General features: G+C 48.1%; 1 protein-coding gene across 9 annotated transcripts in view; it reads left to right on the top strand.

Annotated features, from left to right (window-relative positions):
- tacc2 (transforming, acidic coiled-coil containing protein 2) overlaps nucleotides 1-13898 on the top strand; it is a 272493-nt gene that overhangs the window by 249286 nt on the left and 9309 nt on the right. For 8 of the 9 annotated variants that reach the window (XM_041893422.2, XM_041893506.2, XM_041893345.2 and 5 more), the window contains 4 exons: nucleotides 6344-6508; nucleotides 6953-7029; nucleotides 9315-9358; nucleotides 11132-11140. In XM_041893422.2, coding sequence (XP_041749356.2) covers nucleotides 6344-6508; nucleotides 6953-7029; nucleotides 9315-9358; nucleotides 11132-11140 — 295 coding nt within the window. The remainder of the gene's footprint in view (nucleotides 1-6343; nucleotides 6509-6952; nucleotides 7030-9314; nucleotides 9359-11131; nucleotides 11141-13898) is intronic. The other variant, XM_041893204.2, reaches the window with a different exon arrangement.

Raw genomic sequence — 13898 nt, 5'->3', positions numbered from 1 at the left:
TATCCCTCTCCAATACCCCCTATCCCTGTCCCTCTCCAATACCCCCTATCCCTCTCCAATACCCCCTATCCCTGTCCAATACCCCTATCCCTGTCCCTTCTCCAATACCCCTATCCTCCCCAATACCCCTATCCTCTCCAATACCCCTATCCCTGTCCTCTCCAATACCCCTATCCCTCTCCAATACCCCTATCCCTGTCCAATGCCCCTATCCCTGTCCCTCTCAATACCCTATCCCTACCCCTCCCAATACCCCTATCCCTCCCCCAATACCCCTCTATCCCTCCCCAATACCCCTCTCCTCTCCAATACCCCCTATCCCTGTCCCTCTCAATACCCCTATCCCTCTTCCACTTCTCTGTCCAATACCCCATCCTGTCCCTCTCCAATACCCCTGTCCCTCCCCAATACCCTATCCCTGTCCCTCCCTAATACCCCTATCCCTCCCTACCCCTTTATCCCTCTCCAATACCCCCTATCCTGTCCCTCCCCAATACCCCTATCCCTCCCCAATACCCCTATCCCTCCCCAATACCCCTATCCTATCCCTCCCCAATGCCCTATCCTTCCTCCCCATGCCCCTATCCTCAATACTTCTATCCCTTCCCCAATGCCCCTATCCCTGTCCCTTCCAATACCCCTGTCCCTCTCCCTATCCCTCCCCAATACCCCTATCCTCTCCCAATACCCTATCCCTGTCCCTCTCAATACCCCCTATTGCTGTCCTCTCCAATACCCCTATCCTGTCCCTCTCCAATACCCCTATCCCTTCTCAATACCCCTATCCCTGTCCTCTCCATTACCCCTATCCCTGTCCCTCTCCAATACCCCTATCCTCTCCAATACCCCTATCCCTCTCCAATACCCATATCCTGTCCCTCTCCAATACCCCTGTCCCTCCCCAATACCTGCTGTCCCTCCCAATACCCCTATCCCTCCCCAATACCCCTTATCCCTGTCCCTCTCCAATACCCCTATCCCTGTCCCTCTCAATACCCCTATCCCTGTCCCTCCCCAATACCCCTATCCCTGTCCCTCTCCAATACCCCTATCCCTGTCCCTCTCCAATACCCCCTATCCCTCTCCAATACCCTATCCCTCTCAATACCCCATATCCCTGTCCCTCTCCAATACCCCTGTCCCTCTCCAATACCCCCTATCCCTGTCCCTCTCCAATACCCCTATCCTCTCCAATACCCCTATCCCTCTCCAATACTCCCCTATCCCTCTCCAATACCCCTATCCCTGTCCCTCCCCAATACCCCCTATCCCTGTCCCTCTCCAATACCCCCTATCCCTATCCCTCCCCAATACCCCCTATCCCTCTCCAATACCCCTATCCCTGTCCTCCCAATAACCCCTATCCCTGTCCCTCTCAATACCCTATCCCTGTCCCTCCCCAATACCCCTATCCCTATCCCTCTCCAATACCCCTGTCCCTCCCCAATACCCGCTGTCCCTCCCCAATACCCCTATCCCTCCCCCAATACCCTCTATCCTGTCCCTCCCCAATACCCCCCTATCCCTGTCCCTCCCCAATACCCCCTATCCCTGTCCCTCTCCAATACCCCTATCCCTCCCAATACCCCATCCCTATCCCTCTCCAATACCCCTATCCCTGTCCCTCTCAATACCCTTATCCTGTCCCTCTCCAATACCCCCTATCCCTCCCCAATACCCCCTATCCCTGTCCCTCTCCAATACCCCCTATCCCTCTCCAATACCCCCTATCCCTTATCCCTCCCCAATACCCCTATCCCTGTCCCTCTCCAATACCCCTATCCCTATCCCTCCCCAATACCCCTATCCCTGTCCCTCTCCAATACCCCCCTATCCCTATCCCTCCCCAATACCCCTATCCCTCCCCAATACCCCCTATCCCTATCCCTCCCCAATACCCCCTATCCCTGTCCCTCCCAATACCCCTATCCTATCCCTCTCCAATACCCCCTATCCCTGTCCCTCTCCAATACCCCCTATCCCTCTCCAATACCCCCTATCCCTGTCCACTCCCCAATACCCCTATCCCTCTCCAATACCCCCTATCCCTCCAATACCCCTATCCCTCTCCAATACCCCCTATCCCTCCCCAATACCCCTATCCCTCTCCAATACCCCCTATCCCTGTCCCTCTCCAATACCTCCTATCCCTATCCCTCCCCAATACCTCCTATCCCTATCCCTCCCCAATACCCCTATCCCTCCCCAATACCCCTGTCCCTCTCCAATACCCCTATCCTATCCCTCCCCAATACGTCCTATCCTATCCCTCTGAACCTCCTATCCCTATCCCTCCCCAATACCCCTATCCTCTCTCCAATACCCCTATCCTGTCCTCTCCAATACCCCTATCCCTCTCAATACCCCTATCCCTGTCCAATACCCCCTATCCCTGTCCCTCTCCAATACCCCCTATCCCTCCCCAATACCCCCTATCCCTCTCCAATACCCCCTATCCCTGTCCCTCTCCAATACCCCCTATCCCTCTCCAATACCCCTATCCCTGTCCAATACCCCTATCCCTGTCCCTCTCCAATACCCCTATCCCTCCCCAATACCCCTATCCCTCCCCAATACCCCTATCCCTCCCCAATACCCCCTATCCCTCTCCAATACCCCCTATCCCTGTCCCTCTCCAATACCCCCTATCCCTCTCCAATACCCCCTATCCCTGTCCAATACCCCCTATCCCTGTCCCTCTCCAATACCCCCTGTCCCTCCCCAATACCCCTATCCCTGTCCCTCCCCCAATACCCCTATCCCTCGCTAATACCCCCTTATCCCTCTCCATACCCTCTATCCCTGTCCCTCCCCAATACCCCCTATCCCTCCCCAATACCCCTATCCTCTCCCCAATACCCCCTATCCTATCCCTCCCCAATACCCCCTATCCCTGTCCCTCTCCAATACCCCCTATCCCTCCCCAATACCCCTATCCCTCTCCAATACCCCTATCCCTGTCCCTCTCAATACCCCTATCCCTCTCCAATACCCTATCCCTGTCCAATACCCCTATCCCTGTCCCTCTCCAATACCCCCTATCCCTCTCCAATACCCCCTATCCCTCCCCAATACCCCCTATCCCTCCCCAATACCCCCTATCCCTCTCCAATACCCCCTATCCCTGTCCCTCTCCAATACCCCCTATCCCTCTCCAATACCCCCTATCCCTCCCCAATACCTCCTATCCTATCCCTCCCCAATACCCCTATCCCTCTCCAATACCCCTATCTCTGTCTCTCTCCAATACTTCCTATCCCTCTCCAATACCCCTATCCTGTCCAATACCCCTATCCCTGTCCCTCTCCAATACCCCTATCCCTCCCCCAATACCCCTATCCCTCTCCAATACCCCCCTATCCCTGTCCCTCTCCAATACCCCCCTATCCCTCTCCAATACCCCCTATCCCTGTCCAATACCCCCTATCCCTGTCCCTCTCCAATACCCCCTGTCCCTCCCCAATACCCCTATCCCTGTCCCTCCCCCAATACCCCCTATCCCTCCCCAATACCCCCTATCCCTCTCCAATACCCCTATCCCTGTCCCTCCCCAATACCCCTATCCCTCCCCAATACCCCCTATCCCTCCCCAATACCCCCTATCCCTATCCCTCCCCAATACCCCCTATCCCTGTCCCTCCCCAATACCCCCTATCCCTCTCCAATACCCCCTATCCTCTCCAATACCCCCTATCCCTATCCCTCCCCAATACCCCCTATCCCTGTCCCTCCCCAATACCCCTGTCCCTCCCCAATACCCCTATCCCTCCCCTAATACCCCTATCCCCTCCCCAATACCCCTATCCCTGTCCTCTCCAATACCCCCTATTTGTCCCTCTCCAATACCCCTATCCTTGTCCCTCTCCAATACCCCTATCCTCTCCAATACCCCCTATCCCTGTCCCTCTCCAATACCCCCTATCCCTGTCCCCTCCAATACCCCTATCCTCTCCCAATACCCCCTATCCCTCTCAATACCCCTATATCCCTGTCCCTCTCCAATACCCCTGTCCCTCCCCAATACCCTCTGTCCCTCCCCAATACCCCTATCCCTCCCCAATACCCCCTATCCCTGTCCCTCTCCAATACCCCCTATCCCTGTCCCTCTCCAATACCCCCTATCCCTGTCCCTCCCCAATACCCCTATCCCTGTCCCTCTCCAATACCCCCTATCCCTGTCCCTCTCCAATACCCCCTATCCCTCTCCAATACCCCCTATCCCTCTCCAATACCCCATATCCCTGTCCCTCTCCAATACCCCCTGTCCCTCTCCAATACCCCCTATCCCTGTCCCTCTCCAATACCCCCTATCCCTCTCCAATACCCCCTATCCCTCTCCAATACCCCTATCCCTCTCCAATACCCCTATCCCTGTCCCTCCCCAATACCCCTATCCCTGTCCCTCTCCAATACCCCCTATCCCTATCCCTCCCCAATACCCCCTATCCCTCTCCAATACCCCCTATCTCTGACCCTCCACAATAACCCCTATCCCTGTCCCTCTCCAATACCCCCTATCCCTGTCCCTCCCCAATCCCCTATCCCTATCCCTCTCCAATACCCCCTGTCCCTCCCCAATACCCGCTGTCCTCCCCAATGCCCCTATCCCTCCCCAATACCCCTATCCCTGTCCCTCTCCAATACCCCCTATCCCTGTCCCTCTCCAATACCCCCTATCCCTCTCCAATACCCCTATCCCTCTCCAATACCCATATCCCTGTCCCTCTCCAATACCCCTGTCCCTCTCCAATACCCCTATCCCTGTCCTCTCCAATACCCCCTATCCCTCTCCAATACCCCCTATCCCTCTCCAATACCCCCTATCCCTCTCCAATACCCCTTATCCCTGTCCCTCCCCAATACCCCCTATCCCTGTCCCTCTCCAATACCCCTATCCCTATCCCTCCCCAATACCCCCTATCCCTCTCCAATACCCCCTATCTCTGACCCTCCACAATAACCCCTATCCCTGTCCCTCTCCAATACCCCCTATCCCTGTCCCTCCCCAATACCCCCTATCCCTATCCCTCTCCAATACCCCCTGTCCCTCCCCAATACCCGCTGTCCCTCCCCAATACCCCCTATCCCTCTCCCCAATACCCCTATCCCTGTCCCTCCCCAATACCCCTATCCCTATCCTCCCCAATACCCCCATCCCTATCCCTCTCCAATACCCCTATCCCTGTCCCTCTCAATACTCCCCTATCCCTGTCCTCTCCAATACCCCTATCCCTCCCCAATACCCCCTATCCCTGTCCCTCTCCAGTACCCCCTATCCCTCTCCAATACCCCCTATCCCTATCCCTCCCAATACCCCCTATCCCTGTCCCTCTCCAATACCCCCTATCCCTTATCCCTCCCCAATACCCCCTATCCCTGTCCCTCTCCAATACCCCCTATCCCTATCCCTCCCCAATACCCCTATCCCTCCCCAATACCCCCTATCCCTATCCCTCCCCAATACCCCCTATCCCTGTCCCTCCCCAATACCCCCTATCCCTATCCCTCTCCAATACCCCCTATCCCTGTCCCTCTCAATACCCCCTATCCCTCTCTCAATACCCCCTATCCTGTCCCTCCCCAATACCCCCTATCCCTCTCCAATACCCCCTAACCCTCTCCAATACCCCCTATCCCTCTCCAATACCCCCTATCCCTCCCCAATACCCCCTATCCCTCCCCAATACCCCCTATCCCTGTCCCTCCCCAATACCCCTATCCCTCTCCAATACCCCCTATCCCTATCCCTCTCCAATACCCCCTATCCCTATCCCTCCCCAATACCCCTTATCCCTGTCCCTCCCCAATACCCCCTATGCCTGGACCCAATTACAGCCAAGCTGTTGCAGCATCAGCCAATCACAGGGCCACAACTCTGGCATTGAGGACTGCTGCATCCAAACATGTTGCTACCAGCTGCCTAAGTCTCCAGGATCATCATTGCATAGGCTGCAGCATTTTGCATATTGAGTTTGGCTGTGGTGTGGGGCATCTTTCTGATCCGATATGATGCTTCCTTGTGGCTTGGTTTGGTTCAGGATCCTACAAAGAGTGTGTTGTCTGTAGGGTTTTAAAATGCAGGTAACTTTCCAAGGTTTTCCGGACATCCTGGATGGAAGATTCCAGATTTCCTGTTTATTCCCTCCTGATTTCCGGGAATCTTCCAACTGGGATTTTGGGAAAGCTTCCAGAACACAACCCTAGTTTTCTGTCATCATTAGATCAACCAGATACCTAACTAACTGTCTGTCCCTGTCTCTCTCCCCTTCTCTTCTCCTCCTCTCCTCCTCCTCCTCCTCCTTCTCCTCCTCCTCCACTCCCCTGACCTGGCTTCGGCGAGCAGCAGAGAGACAGAGAAGTGATGTCATCAGTGATGTCATCAACACTGGACAGGGACAGCGCGGTGACCAAGAGTTCCATCTACACCCGGACAGCGGGCTACGGAGAGGGGGAGAGCCCCTACCCACCCAAAGACGTGGATCACTCCCTGGGCATCGCACGAGAAGAGGTGCCCCTCTACCTACACCTACACCCAAGCTACTCACTACTGTCAAGTTCATATCCATTGTATGAATTTTACTGTATGACAGTATTGGAGGAACAGGTTGACATTCAACAGTGTAGTCATATTCATACAAATGCAGGTATTTAGTTTATACAGATGAAAACACATGCATTTTTTGTCACTGTTCAGTATACTGATGTGTACAGAAACACTATGGCCGGATTTTTTCACAGTTCTTCATGTCATGTGTACAGGATGTATACAGGATGTGTACAGGATGTGTACAGGATGTGTACAGGATGTGTACAGGATGTATACAGGATGTATACAGGATGTGTACAGGATGTGTACAGGATGTATACAGGATGTGTACAGGATGTATACAGGATGTGTACAGGATGTGTACAGGATGTGACCTAAGAAAGTCTTATTTGACCTCCCTCTCAGATCGTGTCCAAGGAGAAGGAGGTACTGGAGTGGCAGAGGAAGTACGAGGACAGTCGACAGGAAGTGCTGGAGATGAGGTGAGATAATCAACTGTCAGTCCGTCAGCTTGGTTGAAGATAACACAGGATCAGTTGTATTGACGTGGGCAAAATAAACCCAAACCAGAGACGTTGATTACTAGCGTTGTTGGTCCCTTTGTTAAGAATTATTTCGCATTCATGTAAAGAGTTATGGGATATTAGAATTTGGGGTGGGGGTGGGGTTTTGGGGTGGTGGGTTGGGGTGGAGGGGTGGAGGGGTGGGGGGGTGGGGTTTTGGGGTGGTGGGTTGGGGTGGGGGGTGGGGTGGTGGAGATCCAGCTGGCTAGGAGAGCCTATAGGCTTATCTCATTAGGCTGATTGGGATAAGGAGGGTTAAGTAGCTAAGGGGGAGGCACGGCTAATCTACCGCTTACCTCTCTATCTGGCAACCCCAAACAAGCAGCACTGTCATAGGCAGAGAGAGAAAGAGAGAACACTAGCACACGGGCTGTGGCCTCGTTCGAACTCCTTAAAATGCAAATGAATGCTAATATCATTCCTTCCTCGAAGTAATCGATTGATTAGAAATGACTGGCCTTGTGTACACCGTGTGTTCACCTGTCATTTTACATGTTTACATTTTTTGTCATTTAGCAGACGCTTTTATACAGAGCGACTTACAGTATACATTTTCATACTGGCCCCCCGTGGGAAACGAACCCACAACCTTTGAGTTGCAAGCTCTACCAACTGAGCAAATCAGTGATTACTTTGAGGAATTGTGGAAGGATGTACTTTTAAGGATTTCTAACAAGGACACAAACTGCTGAGAGAGATACAGATGGAGAGAGAGAGAGTTAATATGATTACCACTCTCATTATCATTGCTTTATTACTAACATTTACATTTTAGCAGACACTCTTATCCAGAGCGACTTACAGGAGCAATTAGGGTTAAGTGCCTTGCTCAAGGGCACATCGACAGATTTTTCACCTAGTCAGCTCGGGGATTAGAACCAGCGACCTTTCGGTTACTGGCACAACGCTCTTACCCACTAAGCTACCTACCATCATCGTTATATTTACCTTGACAATGGAAGTGTTTCCTTTCTATGTCAATATAGTATATTGAATTAATTGAGAGAGAGAGAGAGAGAGAGAGAGAGAGAGAGAGAGAGAGAGAGAACACGATAAAGGGAGAGAGAGAGAGAGAGAGAGAGAGAGAGAGAGAGAGAGAGAGAGAGAGAGAGAGAGAGAGAGAGAGAGAGAGAGAGAGAGAGAGAGAGAGAGAGAGAGAGAGAGAGAGAGAGAGAGAGAGAGAGAGAGAGAGAGAGACATTGGAAAGAACAAACAAAAAAACAGAGCAAACTAGAATGCTATTTGGCCCTAAACAGAGAGTACACAGTGGCAGAATACTTGACCACTGTGACTGACCCAAACTTAAGGAAAGCTTTGACTATGTACAGACTCAGTGAGCATAGCCTTGCTATTGAGAAAGGCCGCCGTAGGTAGACCTGGCTCTCAAGAGAAGACAGGCTATGTGCACACTGCCCACAAAATGAGGTGGAAACTGAGCTGCACTTCCTAACCTCCTGCCAAATGTATGACCATATTAGAGACACATATTTCCCTCAGATTACAGCGATCCACAAAGAATTCGAAAACAAACCCAATTTTGATAAACTCCCTTATCTACTGGGTGAAAAACCACAGTGTGCCATCACAGCTGCAAGATTTGTGACCTGTTGCCACAAGAAAAGGGCAACCAGTGAAGAACAAACACCATTGTAAATACAACCCATATTTATGTTTATGTATTTTCCCATTTGTACTTTAACTATTTGCACATTGTTACAACACTGTATATATACATAATATGACATTTGAAATGTCTTTATTCTTTTGAAAGTTCTGAGTGTAATGTTTACTGTTAATATTTATTGTTTATTTCACTTTTGTTTACTATCTACTTCACTTGCTTTGCCAATGTTAACACACGTTTCCCATGCCAATAAAGCCCTTAAATTGAAATTGAATTGAATTGAAATTGAAATTGAAATTGAAATTGAATTGAGAGAGAGAGAGAGAGAGAAAGAATAGAGCGCTAGGGAGGCAGTGGCGTTGAAAACAAAGGCAGATTTAGACACATACCTAAAGAGGTTTAAAGATAGCCCCGTCCACCTCACGCTTGTGGGTGACAACATTGTGCGTGATTGCCTTTGTGAAGAAAGCACATGATTGGTGTTTTGACATGTTACTTCCTGTCTAAGATATCACGTGTACCTTTAACACTGGAATATCTGTCTGTTTATAATTAATCTTTGCCGTTTTGTGGCTCACAGGAGAATCGTGGCAGAATATGAGAAGACCATTGCACAAATGATTGGTGAGTGTTTCTCTGTGTAGTTTCTCCAAACATACAGATAAAGTATAGTACAACCAACCACAGCATAGCTTTTATACATGCTTTTTTATACCAATATGTGGTTGGTTCTTCCTCACAACCTTTTCAGTATGCTAATAATTAGCAAATGACAAAAATCATTGTGCCCAATTCATCATTTTTAAAAGATTAAACCATGTGACGCAAGCTACAACATGTTTCCACCTAATCCATCGAAAGCTTTCCGTTTTTTTTTCTCTGTGGTATAATATAAGGACATCTAATTACTGTAGGCCTCCAGCCATCACTATCACCTTCCACATCAAACCCACAAGATTCACTCTTTGTCCCGTTTCTCTCGTTCATTTCTCCCTTTCCACCTCTGGCCATTTCTGAAGCTCGGCTCTGATTTTTTGATGATGATTTCATCCCATTATTCATACAGGACCAGGGGTGGGGGGGGGGTCAACTCCAGTCAATTCAGGAAGTGAACAGAAATTCAAATTGTCCCGAATGCTTTTCTATGAGATTTTTTTTTTTTTGTTAGAATTGGAATTTCGGGTTACTTCATGAATGGACCAAATTGAAATGGAACTGACCCCAACCCTGTACATCACTCAACACTCTCGCTAAAGGAGTGATGCGCCGTTTTTGCTCTAACATGGCTACGGTTCTCTCACGTGCCCTGCAGGGTTGGAGTCAATTCTAATTCAGTTCAGTCAATCCAGGAATTAACTTGAAATTCAAATGTTCCTAAATTTGTCTCTATAAGCAGGTTTCCATCTGGCCTTTTTATGTGAGTAAAGTACGTTGGATAAAGAAATGTCATGACAGGCCTGATGGAAACAGCAAATGTTCGACATAACAAAATACTCTAGACGAGGTGGGATCTTTTTGTTTCTGTAAAATGAATGATGCGAGAAATGGAAATGCTTTTTATGCGCAAATATGGATATAATAACCATCCTATCGAAGTAAACTTGGAGTCACGCGATGAAATGGCGTGTGGTCCTCCCACTAAGACTCGGGAAACCATACAGTTTATTATACTATAGATGAAATAAATTATGATGAACTTCACAGGGTGGTGAAAGTGCACGTTGATGAGCTTGATGCTGCTTTCCAATAAATATTGAGGGTCTTCTTCTGGTGACATGATGATCGATGCTTGGCTGCCGTTTGACAAATTAAAATAATCCCGCTCTTTTGTCCATAATAATCTCGTCACGTAGACTATAGCCAGCACTATAGCCGTGCCAATACCAGAGTGGGAACATTCACTCTATCATGGATTGTTTTGTTGTTGTTGACAAAACCATCAGTAGAGTTGAAAATTATATGGATACCCATTTAACTTGTATTTTTTATTCGGTACATGGGAATTTAACCTCAAAATGTAATTTGTATGTGTACTACTTTTATCTGCAACAAGTCAATTTCATGGAAACACATCTCCGGTGGGAAAATGGGCGTATTTTATTAATATGGATTTTTTTGAATATTCGCATGAAAAATCTGTTGCCAATTGGATGTAAACCTAGTTTATGAGACACATTTAAAATGTTGAATTGGAATTTCAGTTGAAACGGAATTGACCCCAGTTGAAACGGAATTGACCCCAGTTGAAATGGAATTGACCCCAGTTGAAATGGAATTGACCCCAGTTGAAATGGAATTGACCCCAACCCACGTGTTCTGCTGCCCTCTCAGCTTGACTATAACACAACCCCTTCTTTTCTGTTCTGCTTCTCCTTTTGTGTAAACCCTCTCTAACAGGGCTGCCGGGTGAGTATCGAGGACTCTGCATTTAGTTGTTTTGTGTCTTCAGATCACATCCGTCTGTCAAAGAGAGAGAGAGAGAGAGAGAGAGAACTCTCTTCGTCTAGTGACATTCATTTATTCCATTTCTGTTGTCTTTTACTTTTCGAGACTTCTTCTTTGTGAGCAAACTGGTGAAACTGTACCTCTTTATTCGTTTCTACACAACACCAGATTTCATAAGGTAGCCTTTCACATAGGACACACTTCTGTTCTTTCTTCCGCTGAAGTACATAGCAGGAACCTTAACTGTCTCTCTCTCACACACACACACACACACACACACACACACACACACACACACACACACACACACACACACACACACACACACACACACGCACACCAAATGTCCATGTTCTGTGTGTAAGTGAGCTTGGTAGTATTAGTTAGTTAAACCTTAGCCTCGTCGGAAGTTTCCACGGCAGAAATCCGCTAAAGAGGGGTCGGAACCTTGTGTAAATCCGTGAACCCTCGCAACACGTCAAAACCAATCAAATGCCTTGCTTGGGCGGAGCTCCAAAGGACGCTCACCAGGTTAGCACCGTAGGACTAAACATGGTGACAAAACAACCACTGGTGACAAAACGTTTTTAGAATGTTTGCAGCACGCTGCTTTTCACTGCATTTCTCTGTTGTTTCGAGGTGAGCTAAAGCTGCAGCAATTAGGGAGAAATGGTCTACGATGCTGGCCACATTTATATATATAATATTATTTTTTTTGGACGTTTCTGAAGTGATATTTGGCCGTTAAAGCTAGCACGATCGACAAGAAGTAGCTAGCAACAACGAGGTTTGTTTTGAGAAAAGTCAACTGACCTTGTAAGCTGCCTAGGTATAGCTAACTAGCTAGCTACTAGTTAGTTAAATTTCTCTCACAATTATAAAGCCAACAAAATGTTAATAAAAACAGCATATTATTGACCTAAAAGGTTAGCCGTGTTAGCCCAGTCGCTAGCTTATTCAGTGATACATAGAGCAACCATGTACTGTCTACCTGTGGGAACAACTGCAATAATTTTGCAAGCAACATTGCTAAAAATTAATGAATAAAAAATAAAATCAACCTCATAAAATGTTACCTGTAATGCTCGTCTCATGTAGCCTAACTGTCATCTCCTTATTTTCACACTGTATCTACAGTGGGGGAAAAAAGTATTTAGTCAGCCACCAATTGTGCAAGTTCTCCCACTTAAAAAGATGAGAGAGGCCTGTAATTTTCATCATAGGTACACGTCAACTATGACAGACAAATTGAGAGAAAAAAATCCAGAAAATCACATTGTAGGATTTTTAATGAATTTATTTGCAAATTATGGTAGAAAATAAGTATTTGGTCACCTACAAACAAGCATGATTTCTGGCTCTCACAGACCTGTAACTTCTTCTTTAAGAGGCTCCTCTGTCCTCCACTCGTTACCTGTATTAATGGCACCTGTTTGAACTTGTTATCAGTATAAAAGACACCTGTCCACAACCTCAAACAGTCACACTCCAAACTCCACTATGGCCAAGACCAAAGAGCTGTCAAAGGACACCAGAAACAAAATTGTAGACCTGCACCAGGCTGGGAAGACTGAATCTGCAATAGGTAAGCAGCTTGGTTTGAAGAAATCAACTGTGGGAGCAATTATTAGGAAATGGAAGACATACAAGACCACTGATAATCTCCCTCGATCTGGGGCTCCACGCAAGATCTCACCCCGTGGGGTCAAAATGATCACAAGAACGGTGAGCAAAAATCCCAGAACCACACGGGGGGACCTAGTGAATGACCTGCAGAGAGCTGGGACCAAAGTAACAAAGCCTACCATCAGTAACACACTACACCGACAGGGACTCAAATCCTGCAATGCAAGACGTGTCCCCCTGCTTAAGCCAGTACATGTCCAGGCCCGTCTGAAGTTTGCTAGAGTGCATTTGGATGATCCAGAAGAGGATTGGGAGAATGTCATATGGTCAGATGAAACCAAAATATAACTTTTTGGTAAAAACTCAACTCGTCGTGTTTGGAGGACAAAGAATGCTGAGTTGCATCCAAAGAACACCATACCTACTGTGAAGCATGGGGGTGGAAACATCATGCTTTGGGGCTGTTTTTCTGCAAAGGGACCAGGACGACTGATCCGTGTAAAGGAAAGAATGAATGGGGCCATGTATCGTGAGATTTTGAGTGAAAACCTCCTTCCATCAGCAAGGGTATTGAAGATGAAACGTGGCTGGGTCTTTCAGCATGACAATGATCCCAAACACACCGCCCGGGCAACGAAGGAGTGGCTTCGTAAGAAGCATTTCAAGGTCCTGGAGTGGCCTAGCCAGTCTCCAGATCTCAACCCCATAGAATATCTTTGGAGGGAGTTGAAAGTCTGTGTTGCCCAGCGACAGCCCCAAAACATCACTGCTCTAGAGGAGATCTGCATGGAGGAATGGCCAAAATACCAGCAACAGTGTGTGAAAACCTTGTGAAGACTTACAGAAAACGTTTTACCTGTGTCATTGCCAACAAAGGGTATATAACAAAGTATTGAGAAACTTTTGTTATTGACCAAATACTTATTTTCCACCATAATTTGCAAATAAATTCATAAAAAATCCTACAATGTGATTTTCTGGATTTTTTTCCCTCATTTTGTCTGTCATGGTTGACGTGTACCTATGATGAAAATTACAGGCCTCTCTCATCTTTTTAAGTGGGAGAACTTGCACAATTGGTGGCTGACTAAAT

This window comes from Coregonus clupeaformis, chromosome 1 (assembly GCF_020615455.1).
Source record: "Coregonus clupeaformis isolate EN_2021a chromosome 1, ASM2061545v1, whole genome shotgun sequence".
Lineage (NCBI taxonomy): Eukaryota > Metazoa > Chordata > Actinopteri > Salmoniformes > Salmonidae > Coregonus > Coregonus clupeaformis.
This window is presented reverse-complemented; position numbering and strand designations above follow the sequence as displayed.